Source organism: Hydra vulgaris, chromosome 08, assembly GCF_038396675.1.
Source record: "Hydra vulgaris chromosome 08, alternate assembly HydraT2T_AEP".
NCBI classification, from domain to species: Eukaryota; Metazoa; Cnidaria; class Hydrozoa; order Anthoathecata; family Hydridae; genus Hydra; species Hydra vulgaris.
In genome coordinates this window covers 32,062,813-32,080,000 of record NC_088927.1, presented here as the reverse complement: position 1 = coordinate 32,080,000, position 17,188 = coordinate 32,062,813, and the positions used below count along the sequence as shown (strand labels likewise).

Below are 17,188 nucleotides of genomic sequence, written 5' to 3'. Positions count from 1 at the left end.
GAAACCACATAAGGAACACTTTGGTATAACTAAAGGTTGGAGTATATTACCAAGGAATAAGGTCTGCATAGCATATTGTTTAAGGTGTTATACACTATATATGATTTAGTCAAATTCAAATTTAGTCAAGAATTGTGGATCTTGACAAACAATTTTTATGATTGATGGAAATGTATTTATCCATGCACGCCGATGGTTTTTTGTCACCTCCATTAAATGATTAAGTTCTGATTTGTTTTGAACATTTGGTCTTTGTTCACAGAGTAACCCAATTATAGTTTCAACATCATCATTGTTGATAAGTCTGATCCAAGAAATGTGAAAATTTGATAATTTATGATTCTAAAAAAGAAAAATGGACGAAAAAAGTGAATAGCTATAAATACGGCTAGAAAAGAAAAAAAAATACAATTATTAATTGTAAAATTTTAATCAAGATAACACACATGTTCATTATAGTGTCTTGATAATGGTTTAAATCATTAAATTTAAATTAAAATAGCTCAATTATCCAATGTATTCACTAGATTTGGCCTCCAGTGACCATTAGCTATTTGAAAACCTGAAAAAATTGCTAGAAAGTGTTCTTAAATAAAGAAGCTAGACAACCATGGATGGGTATTGGAAAAACAAAAAAGAAACATTGGAATAGAATCAATTTTTAACTATATAAATAGAAAATATTTTAAATAAATAAAATATTTATACATAGTAGTTTAGCTTGGTATCGCATGTTTCCATAGTGTCGTTATGTCTATACAATTTGATCGTTTGATAAAAACAAAAAGTTATACTTTTCCAATGAATGACTTCCTATCAAAGAAATATCCCTCAAAAAAAAACAAGACTAACAATTACAGTTTTACAGCAACAGTCTAATACGAAAAAATTATTACTCAAATACTATATATATATATATATTAGCCACTAGCTGTTCCATCATGTAAAATAAAAAAACAATTGATAATTGACTTAGACATGTCCTGCTTCTCAGATGGAATTGGTCTATCTTTTCTGCAATATATAAAAAATAGTTAATTCACAATTCTATAAAATAACACCATTTAGTTTTTCTCATATGAATGAAGGTAAATTGAATTAAATGCAAATTTTTCTATGCTTATGAAACTCCTTTGTTTGAGCTTTTCAATTAAATAAATCGCTATTTTTTATCTCTATTAATACAATGCTATATGTTCTTTTTATATCAACTTTTCTTTATATTTTATTTTAAGTTATAATATTCTTCTGATATTTATCATACTCATGCAGTACAATTGTTCACAAATAATGACCGCAAATTTTAGTAAGAAACAACATTTCAGCTCTGCTAATAGAATCTTTGGCCTTTCTCTGTCAATCTTTGACTTATTTTGTTGCTTGTGCTCAGAGAAAATATACTTTCAGGTTCTTAAGAAATTAATGAAGTCAAAATGTAAAATTAAATTCAAAATCTCAATAAGAATTAAAGCAGCTTGAAAAAAAGCAACATGTTTTTAATCATTTAACATTTTCATAAAGAATATAAATGCAACAAATCTAATAATTAACATTATACTTTAGATATTATATCCATTACTATTTAAGTAATATTAGCACAGCCCATTTTGTAATATTAGCTCAGTCATTTGACAATGGCCATCTAACTCCTGACCTAGAAGTGTTTGAAGTTGGCAAAAAATCGCCAACCTTGTTTCTATGTTTTGTGGTAAAACCTTTGTTTTAATTTTTTTTTGCCAACCTGATGACGACCTCTAACAGATTAAGATAAAATAAAGGTTGGAAAGAAAAATGAGGTTGACAAAATATTGTCGACCTAATTTTTCCTATTTATAGGGATCATTTAAAACATCTACAGTATGTATTTTTTAAGAGATGTGTACACATTGTATATAATTTTACTAATATTTGTTACACACTAGCGAAATGTGTTTCAACTCATGTAAAGAAACTGCTATTGCAAAGACATATGTTGCAAATGTTATATACAAACAAGGTCATTTCATTGTTGTCAATGTATGTCAATGTCATATGGAGGCTGAGTTACCAAAGTTTGGAAAAATTTTATGTTTTATTTCAGGTGCAAATAATATTTAAAGCAAGATGTGTGATAAAAAAAATTTAGATGAGTGACTATTAGTTGTAAAAATAGTAAAAAGTTTGTAAAGTTTTAAATGTTTTTTCATTTTTTTGATAAAATCAATCATTAAAAGAAAACAAACAAACAAACAAATTAAAATATTAAAAGTGGCACTAATATAAAATAAAGTTTTAAGTAAACTATTTTTTAGCTAATAATTTTTTTATTTTATTTTTTAACATATTTTTAAGGTTAAGCCATTTAACTTAAGTGATAAACCATTTGAGTTGAGCCACCTTTTATCATTTTTTAATATTTGAAAAAGTCTAAAAATATTGTTTAAGTAGTAAGATTAGAGAAGTAATTAATGTTATAAAAGCCACTTATGAAGTTTGAATGACGATTATGTAAAAAAGTTTGAATGACAATTACATTTGGTATTAATGCAATTTACAAATTAGTGCAATTTACAATTACATTTGGTATTAGTGCAATTTACAAATGTAATAAGTTAAGAAAAAACAAAGTTTATTAACTTTTCTATAAAAAATGTTCAGCAAAGGAAAAAAAAAAAGGTATACGAAGCGTAAAAAGAGAAATCATAAAATAAACATGATTAAAAAACTTTTATTTATCATCTTGAGCAAGAATATTTATTTGGACAATTTTTCATAACAAACAATAACTAAAATAATAACCAAATTTAATATAAAAATTAAATTATTAGCTAAAAAATAGTACACAATAAACTTTATTTTATATTAGTGCCGCTTTTAATATTTCAATTTTTTTGCTTTTGTTTCTTTTTTATAATGATTGATTGAAAAATGAAAAAAACATTAATTATTACAAATTTAAATTACATCTTATAAAAAGTTTAATTTTTTATAGTTGAATAAAAAACATCTTTTATGGATATAACTTTATTATTAATTTTTCAAAATAATATTTTGAAGGAGTTTAGACATGCTCGTTATCAAGAATAATTATATTTGATAACATTACGAAGTATAAATGTATTTGATAACGAGGGTCTAAACTCCCTCAATATATTGTATTGAAAAGTTAATAATAGTGTTATATCTACAGAAGAAGTTTTTTGTTTAATTAAATATTACAAGTATTTATGCTTAAAGCAGTATAGCTTATGTAATGTATTTTCTTATATTTATAAGTTTTATTTTTCAAAAATTAATGGTTTAAAAAAATAATATTTACATCAGCTTTATATAATTAATAGATTGTGCAATATCAAAAAAGTGAAAACAGAAGTTTCCTTATAATTTAGAAAAAATTTAAATTCCTTGTAAACATGTTATAACACTGCATCAAAAATGTCTATAAAGCATATGCTTAACTTTTTTGTCATAAGGTAAGTGGAAGCACAATGATATATATTTTTAATAAATGGTACTTAAAAACTTAAATTGCCACAAAAAAAAGCGCTGGTGAAGTTATTAACCTAAGTTTTTTTTTTTTTTTTGATTGCATATAGTTATATTTTTTATTTGTAGTAGTTTTTATTTATATTTAACTTTTCAAAAGTAAAAAAGTTATTATTTGCAAAGCTGCAATTTTAAGAAATAAAAAAAAAAAAAAATTTAACATCATCTTATTTGATCATTTATACAAATGTAGAGACAAGAAAGAAATTAATTTATGTTAGATGATAATAAAAAATGTGTTATTAAATTTATTTAATATTAAAAAACAAAAAAATATTGAAACAAAAAGACATTCCACAATATGTACATTTACAAAATAACACTTCTAGATTTGTTAATTATTAAATTAAACTTATTTTGGTAATTTATTTTATTGGGGTTGTTTCAAATGTCCATAAATGAAAAAATGTAAAATCATAATAAGCTAATGTGCTAAGCCGTTTTTTATTAAAACAAGGCCTATATATATATATATATATATATATATATATATATATATATATATATATATATATATATATATATATATATATATATATATATATATATATATATATATATATATATATATGTATATATGTATATATGTATATATGTATATATGTATATGTAGTTTTAAAGAGAGTGCTAATAAACCAGACCAGAAAAAGTTTAAAAACTTAACACTTCCTTGTAGCAGCAGGCTATAAGATAGTCAATGTAGCAACACTTCGCACATGTTTTTAAAAAATGTTCTTTAAAAAAAAAAAACTATTAATTAAAAAACTAGTCATTATTATTGCGGTTTTTTAAAAAACAATAAAACTTGTTTCCGCATTATTTTAATTGCTTTGACTTTTAGACGACATAAAAATGTAGCTTATTTGTTGACGTTGTGTAATTGTTAAAAGAAACTTTTTTTACCATAAAAGTCTATTTCGACTACAAGATAAGGATATGTATATATATATATATATATATATATATATATATATATATATATATATATATATATATATATATATATATATATATATATATAGGGTTACCAGATGTCTGACTTTTACGGAGGAGAATACAGCGCCAAACCTGTAAAAATAATTTTTTTTACAGTGTTCTCCTTTGTTAAAGCCGGACATCTGGCAACCCTATATATATATATATGTATATATATATATATATATATATATATATATATATATATATATATATATATATATATATATATATATATATATATATATATATATATATATATATATGTATATATGTATGTATGTATGTATATATATATATATTTATATGTATATATTTTTATATGTATATATATCTATATGTATATATATATATATATATTTATATGTATATATATATATATATATATAAATATATATACATATAATTATATATATGTATATATATATATAATTATATGTATATATATTTATATGTATATATATATATATATATATATATATATATATATATATATATATATATATATATATATATATATATATATATAATATATATATAAAGAAAAAAGTTGAAATGCCTTAACTTTTAGAGCTAAGGAAAAGGTAAGGATATTAGCAGTATAAGTTAGTTACTGTAAGACTCATTAGAATCATTATTTAATGTAATTAAAAATAAAAATAGAAATAAATATTAAAAAGTCACCAGTATAAAAGTTTGTAAAAAGAAAAATCAACATGCTGATGGCGTCTTTATTTGTAACAAAAATATTAAAATTTAACTTATAATGCATCAAATATTTTATAATAAATAATAAAATAATATGAAGGTATCATATTATTAAATGAAACTGAAAACTTCTTATTTGTAATTTCATTAAAAATATTGATTTAAATCATTATAGTGCATTTAAAATGTAACATACTTGACAGCTTAATGTATACATTATCTTCATATCTTCACAAAAAACCAAACAATTTTATTTTAAAACACTGCATAACATTAAAATAAATACAAATTATTAGGACTAAAGTAAAGGTAAGTTATAGTGTTGTTATCGACTTGGACTAAATCGACTAAAAGTTGACAAGTTGAAAGTTGAAATTAGTTGACTAAGAAAACACTAATAGTAGATTTAATCGACTATAGACTTCCTACTAATCAACTAAAAGTGGATTTAGTGGAGTAAAAATCTTGAAATCTATATTTAATAATAAATCTATAATAAATATTTTCTATATTTAATAATAAATCTATAATAAATATTTTCATTCGATTTCCAAATTTGATTCCAAATTCCCGACTTTCCAGTCTTTTGTTTTTTTTGTTCGTTTAAAAACTATTATAAGAGATATAACTATTATAACTATTATAATAGATGTCACGGATAGTGATTTTGCTAAATACCGAATATTGGGCTAGATGCTTGGCCGAAGCACCAAATATTCAGCTGCTGAATATTTTGTGACACTTTCCTATTTTGAGGGTTCTAACCTGGTTCATTGAAGTGTATATCGTGGGTATACTGGCAAATGATGTTAAGTCAAAAATTGGCAGTTTTGGCTTAATGATACAGTATTGTAAATTTGTAACACACTACAAACTGGCAAAGTACAAGTCAAATAAAATATCTTGAAAGATGTTTAAATGTATTTTTATAACCAGAGAAAAGCTTTTTCTAGTTATAAAAATGGGAATGTCAATTATACAGTTAAATTTACTAGGCTGTGAAACAGCACACATTTGTTGACTGTTATATCAATTTGATTTAACTAAAGTTATGTAAAAATGTATCCTACTCTTCAAACCAGTCATTGATTCAGCTCTACTTCATAAGAAAAAGAAATGTAAATGAAAATAATCAAACTTATCTCTATGAAAAAATGTGCACATATAAAAATGTGAGAAAGAATAATTCCAATTGCAAATGATGTTAGTTTTTACATGAAACTGTTTGCTTAAACTGGGCAGCAAACCCTTTCAAGCTTTTCTAGCTTATTTAGGCTCTTTCCAGTGCTCTGCAATAAGACCATAAGGACTTCTGGGAGCACCTTAATAACTACATAAAATAAAAAGAAAACAATTATACCTAATTAAAACAATTGGTTATGTATTTCATTAATTTTTTTTCTTTTGTTTTCTTGATGGTTTTGATTTTCATAAACACTTTTATATATGGCCGCTTCAAGCTGGCTTAGGGCCCTGGGGTAAAATTAAGTTTTGAAGCTCCAAAATCAAAATGTTTTCTATACAATCACATTGTAAATATGATTGTAAAGACTTTGATATATAGCAAGTGTTTAAGGCAGTCCCTATGTCATTGGGATCATATTGCACAGTGGGCCAGTAGGTGGACAAAATAGGAAAAATTTTAATTGTCAAATCTAGAAAACTTATATTATTTTAGTTTATATATATTAAGAGAAATTTATTAATAATTTATTTCTATTAAATACCTTAGTTGCCAGGACTCTGAGTATTTAAATATGAAAATTTGAAAAAAAAATTATTATTATAAATAGGTAATTTTGGTAAAATCAGTATTGTGTGATATTTCAATTACATCTGCGTTGTCAAAACTCAAAATTAGTAAATGTTATTTTAGAGTATTCAGAGATAAGAAAAACCATTGCGTGTAATAAACTTTTCATATTATGTTATCTCAGTTATACTTTAAAAAAATCACAGATTTAAAAAAAATCTTTAAGATATTTTGCCGCACTACAACTAATAATTGACACAACTTGCCATATGCTGTCTAATATTTTTTTGAGCTATATATTGCTTCACTTGAGTTTGCATTGATTGCTCATCCCCTTAAGTCCCCATTCAGATTTTATGTTTTAATTTGGTTGCTATGGTACTTAATTTTGCATAGCAACAACCTATTTTTACATTAACTTTGTTTTAACAGTTTTTTATTTGCGGCAAGTACACAATATTGGGTGTGTGTATTAAAATGAGATCACACTACTTATAAGGGTAAATTTTTTTGCTATGGATACTTTACTTTGCATAGCATAGCAACAACATATTTTTGGTAGTTGTTAGTAATTTAATTACTAACACTAACAGTAATTTAATTACTTTTAATTTTAATTTTTTTTTTTTAATTTTAATTCACTTTAATTCAAGGCCATGAAGGCCACTACAGTTGAGGAGGCTACTTTTAGTTATAGTTACAACCCTCTCTTAACTCAATAACTCTTGCAGAGGAACAAATTTATATATATATATATTATAATATTATATTAAGAATTAGTAATATATATTATATATATATATTATTATGATAGTATATGTATTAAGCATATATTTTATAATATTAAACTGTTATATACAAAATATTTGTTCTAAGAATTGTTTAGATATGGGTTTATTAAACTTAGACATTCATAATTTCCTACAAAAAAACAATCTTTGTCTTTCAATACAAAATTTTATTGAAGGTGTATTAAAATTTATTCAGCCAAAAATTGCTTAATTTGAAACGGCTAATTATAAGTATGCTGTTAAACCATTTGTTTACTTTTGTAAAAAAAAGTGGAAATCTGCATACTATTAAAATCTTTGAAAAGAAGTTTGAATTGGCTTAATGAATATTTAATTGTCAGAAAAAAAGACAATGAACCAACTAGAAGTAGACGTGGTCAAAAGCCAGTTACATTTAATGATAGTCCTAAAAAAACTAAAAAATTGTGTGAATCTGGCTTGCTTGAATCTCATTCATCCAGTAAATTATTTTTGCTGCTAATAAAAAATTAAGAGATAAATCCAAAGTTATTGCTGCCAAGAATGTTTTAGGCATTTTAAATGTGAATGAAGCAACTAAATATTCAGCAGGCGAAGCACTGGCCTTAATAATTGATGCCAGTCTGACTAAAGCTTCTTATTGATTAAAATTGGAACCTTGAAGAAAGAATATAACATTTCAGGAACTTGTGCTGAGACACTTGATATTGAACAACAAAGCAATAAAAACATTGACTCACACATGTGAGTCTAGTTTTGATGGCACTACTGGCCAAAGGATTTATAAACAAGTTTTGTCATTATCTGACATGAACAGAGATTTAAAATGTTAAGAATCATTATTTATCACTTGCCTAGTCCCATTGAGTTTAACTGGTTTTAAAAACAGCAATTAAAAGGTGCTTACTAGGAGAAATCAAAAGTTGTTATCCAATTTACCTCTTTGTAACTAAGGAAATTATCTAAGCAATATAAGTATCCATACAACTAAATAAAATAATGTTACTTATGCCAAATTTAGTAAAAATAGCACTCTTAAAATATCTGCGAATACCAAAAATAGGTTGTTGCTAAGCAAAATAAAGGTATCCATAGCAAAAAAATAAAATTATTGGTATTCAATTTAAACATTTTAAACAAAAAAAATTGTTGAAATAGAAACAAAACAAAAAAGCATATGTAAATTTTATAAAAATTTTTTAAAGGTAAAATAAACACTATACACAGACTAGACAATAACACTCTATCTAATGATTTGGTTCATATAAAATATAATTGAACATCTAACATAACATTATATAGAACCAACAAAAAAATATAAAAACGCTTTCTTATATTTTAAATAAGGTAATTGATACCTTCTTTTAATTTAAACTGCCTGTTAAAGCTAAGAAAATACTATTTCAATACATCATCTACAAAATGGAAGGTTTCATTACCTAACATGTTGAAAATATAAACTTTAGTAATTTTAAAAAACGGATAAAAAAATTCCCAAATATACATGCTATTATTTATTTATAAATAAACATATCTTTTAATTATATTATTCATTATAATGATAATAGACAGAATAGAGTTACCTTGGAGATTTATAAAAGTTTAATAAAAAATTTAATTTAAGAAATTTAAGTATCTCAGTTGGATCATAAAAAATTAAACGGATTAAAATACTATTTTGATGGTTTTTTAATTCTGTTATTGTTGCGCATTCGGTTCAGAATGTTTAAAATGGGGAAGTGGTAAAGCAATTGTAAACCCCCAACTTATCTTGATATTTGATAATTTTAAAACTTCCTTTTATTTAATATAAAGCAATGTTGATAAAGTATTATATATAAATTTAAAATTAAGATCTTCAATTATGTTCTAGCTATAAACATACTCCCTTCCTGCTTATAAAGTAGGCAAGGAAATTCAAATCCTCAGTTTGCTTTTTTCAAAACGTTTTATTATTTTAAATCAAAACAAAACAATTCTATATTTCTATAGATATATGTATAATTATATACCCCTTTTCCATATGTGAAGTCAACTTAGTTGTAAAAAACATGAAAAATTTACTGAAACTTAAATAAACATTAGCAATTACTGAAAATTAAATTAAATAAACATTAGCAATTACTTTTTTTTAAATTTACATTAATTAGGCATTAGCATGTTTTTTTTTAAAAGAATTGCTAAAAGAATTTTTCTTGCCAACTCCTAACTGGTTTTCGGAACGTTTTTCTGTATTTTGTTGACAAAAAGTAAAAATTAAAATGCAAGACGGGAATTTTTTTTATTTTATTATTTAATAGACTGCCTGCTCCAACCAAACCCTCAGTCAATTTAGTAGCACTCCCTTGCGAGTCAGGCTAAAAGATAGTAGATGTAGCAGCACTCGGTTGCAAGTCAGGCTATTTGTCAGTCAATATAGCAGCACTCCGTTGCGAGTCAGGCTATTTGTCAGTTAATGTAGCAGCACTTTGTTGCAAGTCAGGCTCTAAGATAGTCGATGTAGCAACACTCCGTGTATGATAAAAAATAAAAATAAAAACATTTTATTAAAAAAAATAAAAATAAAAACATTGTTTATATTATTAAAAACATTCAGAATGTTTTAAAAACATTCAGAATGTTTTTAAAAACATTCTGGTCAATTAAATTTGTATTTTTGTGGTTTTTTTAAAAAACTATTAATTTGTAATTAAAATAATGGTTTTAACTTTCGAACAACATGCAAATGTTGGACAAATGAAAGTGACGTATTCGTTGGCATAAAAATCATTTTCTTCCTTCCGTACTCCCAAATGCAACTATCTATCTATCTATCTATATATATATATATATATATATATATATATATATATATATATATATATATATATATATATATATATATATTATATATATATATATATATATATATATATATATATATATATATATATATATATTATATATATATATATATAAATATATATATATATATATATATATATATAAATAAATATATATATATATATATATATATATATATATATATATATATATATATATATATATATATATATATACATATATAAAATTAATGGCGAGAGAAAGTCTTCCATTTATTTATATATATATATACATAATATTTATCTGTTGTTTAAGAACATTAAGCACTCTATTTGTAAAATAACTTATATACATTACTTAACTTACATATATATGTTGTTACTTTTATTGTTACTTTTGATGTAATTTTTGTTGCAGAATAAACTTTAAAAGCTTTGTAATACCCAGGAACACTATAAATTTCTAAACTTTTGAAGTTTCATCCATTACTTAAGAGCAAGATTGAGATTTCAGGCACTTTCAATTTTGAATGTTTTTATCTTTTTTAATGATATTTCAAACAACATTGACAAAAACTGACAGTTGTTTTTTTTTTTTAGAAAAATACATTTAAACAAATTTTTAATTTAGTTCACTGTTTTTCATTCACTGTTTATTTAGAATTTGTTTTTATATATAATTTTCTAATTATTGTTCATAAGTTAATAATGCTTTTTAGAGAAGTGTACAATTTAACAACTCAGATCATTTATATTACTGACTATGGAAAAAGTATGAGATGCATTGATGGATTCAAGCTAAACAATACAGACTATTGTATCCGTAAGTTTTTTAAACAATATTGATTTAAAGGTTTAAAGCATGATCAAGTATAATATATATATATATATATATATATATATATATATATATATATATATATATATATATATATATATATATATATATATATATATATATATATATATATATATATATATATATATATATAAACATTGTTTAAAGCAAAAAAATATAATAAAATCAATACAGTAGTTTCTTTTGAAGCAAAAATCAAAACATTGGTATCCTAGAGGAAGTTGTGATGTATCCACCAACATCCTGATTGAGAATGCTGTTTAAAGGCACACATTTATGATGTTGTATTTTAAAAGCAGTATATCAACTTCATTGTAATTTTATTTTGCATTCTTGTATTTATTCTTTTTATGCAGGTTTTTTATTTTTAAACAGTTGGTTTAACAGTTAAAATAATCATTAATTTAAATGTTTGTTAAGTTATACTTTTTATTTCAACAATAGAGCAGAATTAAAACAATTTTTTTTGAAATACTAAATGATCTAATTACTAAGTAATCTAATAAAAATAATCATAACTCATAAATTTAAACTTTTTCGACGAGTCCCCAACAAAATGTACATTAGTTAGTACATTTTGTTGGGGACTTAAAGTACATTAAATATTAACACTTTAAATAAAACAAGTCTTTTTTTTAATGTTTATAAAAGAGAAAAAAGTTATAAGTTATGACAATTTTAAACAACAACCACATTTTTAATGAGTATTTTTTATGTTTTTCTTTTTTATATTTTTATATTCTCTTTCTTTGATTTTTTGGATTCAAAAAATCATGTTATTGTTTTGACTATATTGACTTGAATGTTTCTAACACAAAAATACTCATTGAAAATGCGGTTGTTGTTTAAAATAACTTTTAATCATAAAATATATTTTAAATGGTTTAAATTCAATATGAAGAGATAGATTGTTGTGTGAATAAAATAAAATTATAAATAAAATTTATACAAAGTATTCTTTGTTATTTCAAATAAAATGTGTTTATTGTAAACAAACATTAGAAGTAATTTGTTACTATATTTTAAAATGTTTTACATAATATAAAAACATTAGAAAATATCAAAGTTTTGAAGCTGTTTATTTCTAACATAATATAAAATGATTTTTTAAAACTCATTCTTTTAATGTTCAAATTTTTTAAAAACAAGTTAACAGCTGTGGTTAAATTTTAAAAACAAAATATTACATGGGTGGTCTATAAAGTCCTGACTACATTTGTTTTAAGTTTTTTTTTATCTTAAACATACAGCAGCCTAACAGAATTAAAGATAAGTAATCCATTTTGGACATTTCATTGTTGATTAAATAGATTGGCCCTACACCAGAGGCAGAAAAAAAATCATATAATAAAGCATTTCACTTTTACATTTTAACTGATCCACCTTTTTTTTTGTTACAATTTTGGAATAATTTCTGGATTTTATGGTTGTCTAACATACATTGTCCGTATGATGCAAATAAATTTATTACTTTTTTATGAGAACCAAGTTTGTTTTTTCCATTTCATAAATAAAAATAGATTTTTCAGCAAAATAATCCTTTAACAGATATTTTTTACTTGAAAAGTTTTATCTTTTTTTTCAAATTAAATGAAGTGTCTTTATTCAAACAAAATCAAAACAGGACTGAATGCAAAAATAAAAACAAAACAAAAAACTTTAAAAAGGAAAGCCAAAAAAAGTTAATAAAATAATTTAGTTAAATAGAATTCAAATAAACTGAACTTCTCTGAATAAAATTAATATTGATACCATATTTTTGTAAGGAGATAACTTTGTCAATTTGTTTCTGTTATTAGTAATATATATTATTAGTATATATATATACATATATATATATATATATATATATATATATATATATATATATATATATATATATATATATATATATATATACATATATATATATATATAATATATATATAAAATAAATATATATATTATATATATATAAATATTGTATATTTTATATATATATATTATATATATATATATATATATATATATATATATATATATATATATATATATATATATATATATATATATATATTATATATATATATAAAATATATAATATTTATATATATATAATATATATATATTTTATATATATATACATATATATGTATATATATATATATTTATATTATATATATATAAAATATATATATATGTAAATATTATATATTTTATATATATATATATTATATATATATAAATATTATATATTTTATATATATATTATATATATATATATATATATAAAATATATATATATATATATATAAAATATATATATATATATATATATTCATATATATTTATATATATATATCAACCCTCGGAATTAGAAAAAATGAGGTTGGCGATAATTTGCCGACCTCAATCTTTTAGAGGTAGTTTTTTTGCTTATCTAAATTAATATGGCTTTTTTAGAGAAAAAAAAGAAGAAAACGAAGAATAATAAATGAAAAGATTGCTGCCCCATCCCAAACCCTTAGACGATGTAGCAGCATTCCACTGCAAGTCAGGCTATTTGTCAGTCAATGTATGTACTGAAGCCCCCAGCAGCAGGCTATTTCAGTATAACGCCACACTGCTCACTTAAGTCAGCAGTATAAGATTATAAATAAATACTTTGTGGAAATAATTTTCAAACTTCATTTATAAGTGATTGAGATCATGGGATCTAAGAATCTCCAGTAAAAAAATTATTAATCTTGAGATCAGTTCAAAATGGAAATTCAATTTATAAAATAGCACAGCTTTATTGAGTTGGTAAGTCTGCTGTTGTACAAATTATGAAGAGATATGAGTTTACTAGATCTACAAAGAATAAAAATCAATCAGAAATCCCACGCAAAACAGCGCATTATCAGGATAAAAAGCTTGTGATACTAAACAAAGAAAATCCCTGTTTGACAGCTATTGATATAAATGTACAAATGAGACGTTTCTAAAGAATTAATTGTAGTATTTCTACTATAAGTGTCGTTTACGTCACGCTAGTTTATTTGAAAGATGTCCATCTGAAAAGCCATTAGTTTTCTTGAAAAACTGTAACGCCTGAAAGGAATCTGCATCAGAGTATCTATAATGGAGTAGTCAACAATGGTCAAAAATTCTTTTTAGTGATGAAAGCAAGTTTATGCTGTACGGATCAGATGTAGTCAGGTATGATCAACATCCAGTAGGTACAAGATAAGGTCCTAAATACCAACTGTCTACTGTAAAACATGTAGGAGGTAATGTAATAGTTTAGGGATGCTTTAGCCGGGATGGAGTTTGTCCGCTCCATAGAATTACTGAGACTATAAATCAAGAAAAGTACAAAGATATATGTAAGATTATTATGTTTTTCATGCAAAGGATAAAATGCCTCGAGGATGGATACACCAACAGATTAACAATCCCAAATATACAGTTAAATGGGTTTTAGAGTTTTTCAAAAAGATTATGTTTTAAAGTGGCCATCCCAATCACCTGACTTAAATCCCATTAAACATCTATAGGAACATGTTAACTGTCAAATAAAAGGAATCAAGTCTACAAGTCATGCTGATTTATTTAATAAAATCAAAGAAAATATGGGACTCAATTATAATTGACGTTTGCATTCATTTAGTTGACTACATGCCTCATTCTTGATTGTAAAGGATATCCTACAAAACACTAATGTGATTTTGCTTTTATATAAATTTGTGATCAAATATTGTTGAAAAATTTGTACTATTTAAAAAAACGTTTGTCCGCAAATTTTTGAACTTATGAAAAATCATTGATTTGTATACCAATTTTAAAATGTTAATTAGATAATCATTATTTGTTTAAAACATAATTGTAAACTTGAAAACTTTTTGATTCGTATATAATATGTTGGCTTTAGTGAAGTATGTGCTGATATATTAGTAAAATTCCTTTTTTGTTTTGCCTGTGTGCAAACTTTTGGACGCTACTGTGTATATATATAACGGATTTTTTGTAACAGGTGGTCTAAAAATCTAGACATACTTTCAAGGGCCATTACTCCCATAGTTTTTAAGGTAGAGATTAAATAAAAATATCATTAAATTAAATAGAGTTTTTAGTTATTTATTTTAATTAAGTTTGTCTTCAACCAGTCTGTTTCTTCGAATTCAACCAATTCAAAAACAAGTTGACCCAAAAAGTGAAAATACAAGGGTAAGGTCAATTTTTTCACACAAAACTTTATTTTAGTTTGTATTTGGTTCATATTTTTTGCTTGCCTGTTACCCTCATACACCTTGCCTTTCAAAATAGCCCAAATATCATTGATTGGGTGACAATTCGGTACGGTTAGTGGATTGCCAACTTTTTTGACAAATATGATCTTATGAGTCTCAGCAGTTGGTCACGGTTTTGGCATAATACAATGAGGTCAGGTCCGGCCAAAATACATAATTACCATCAACACAATGAGCATTGATAAACATCACTAATCTTCTCCTTATACAATCCATTACGTAGATGGGTTTATTGACTGCAATGCCGCTGGGGACAAAAAATGGCTTGGAAATACCTTTATCAAAAGCGGCCAGCCAGACAAGCAGCTTAGGTTCAATCTTGCACTTTTTGTGAAATTTAACGCTTAGTGGAGTCTTGTCTCTGTCGCTAGAGTAGTAGGTACTGTTTCTGTTTATCGGTGAGTGTGACAGCGTGAAGTAAGATTTGTCATCAAGGATTTTCCTTGAAAATTGCGATAAGGACTCTCAAAATAAAGTTTTGATTCACTCAATCTGGCTCTCTTGCCAATCAGGTATACCCTGTATAAGTTTTGATTTCAGTGTACATGGCAAGAGTTTTAATGAAATGTGAATGACTGTATCCAAATTTTCGAACGGCTTGCTTTGTCGAAACTTGGTCACTGTGGTCAAATACAGTTCTCAGACGCTTGATCACCTTGGGGGTCATGATTTTGGCCACACGACCACTTGCACCCTTATGTGTCCAAAAGCCATTCTCAGCACATTTGATTATATCATAGACAGTGCATCTTGGAATTTGTTCAGCATGGAAGTGATCTACTGTGAACTTTTGACCTTGCAATTTATTATTCAAATAGAACTTGAAATCTGTTTTCTTATCTCTTCTTGCATGGACATCATTATTATCCTAATTTTTGTTAATTATCTAAAAACAACTAAGTTAACTTATAGAGAATTAAATAATGGATATAATTGATATATAAGATATAACTTTAAAATGGATATAAGAATGAAAAAAAAAGTTTAGTTTATGGCATTTAAAAGTCAGTTAAAGTTAGTCCGGAAGTTTAGTAACCACCCATTTTATATGTATGTCTATTTATATATATATATATATATATATATATATATATATATATATATATATATATATATACATATATGTATATATATAAAATTGAGAGAAACATTGAAATAGTTTAGATCTTATTACAATTCCACTAAGAGCTCACGGAGAGAGGCCACCAAGAAAAATACAGCAACAATTTGGCTTGTTTCACCTTTTTAACAATAAAATTGCTAACACATAGAATAGATAGATAGCTTGCTAGATGACTTAATCTCCTCTCCACTTGTCAACAACTTCAAAGCGAAACTAATCAGTTTAAAATTTCCAACAGCTTGTAACTCTCTGTAAAAGGAATTGCATTATGAGCATCACAAATGCTAACTATAATTTGATAATCTACATTTGTATTGTGTCAATTATATTTACTTTTGTAACACATTATATGAATCAGTATATGTTAAAAGGGCTACAAGTA

The 17,188-nt window shown here is 24.2% G+C and overlaps 1 protein-coding gene across 2 annotated transcripts in view; it reads left to right on the top strand.

The window, feature by feature from the left end:
- LOC101236730 (multiple epidermal growth factor-like domains protein 10) overlaps nucleotides 1–17,188 on the top strand; it is a 130,626-nt gene that overhangs the window by 35,039 nt on the left and 78,399 nt on the right. For both annotated transcript variants that reach the window (XM_065803432.1, XM_065803433.1), the window contains exon 3: nucleotides 11,273–11,376. In XM_065803432.1, the coding sequence (XP_065659504.1) occupies nucleotides 11,273–11,376 (104 nt within the window). The remainder of the gene's footprint in view (nucleotides 1–11,272; nucleotides 11,377–17,188) is intronic.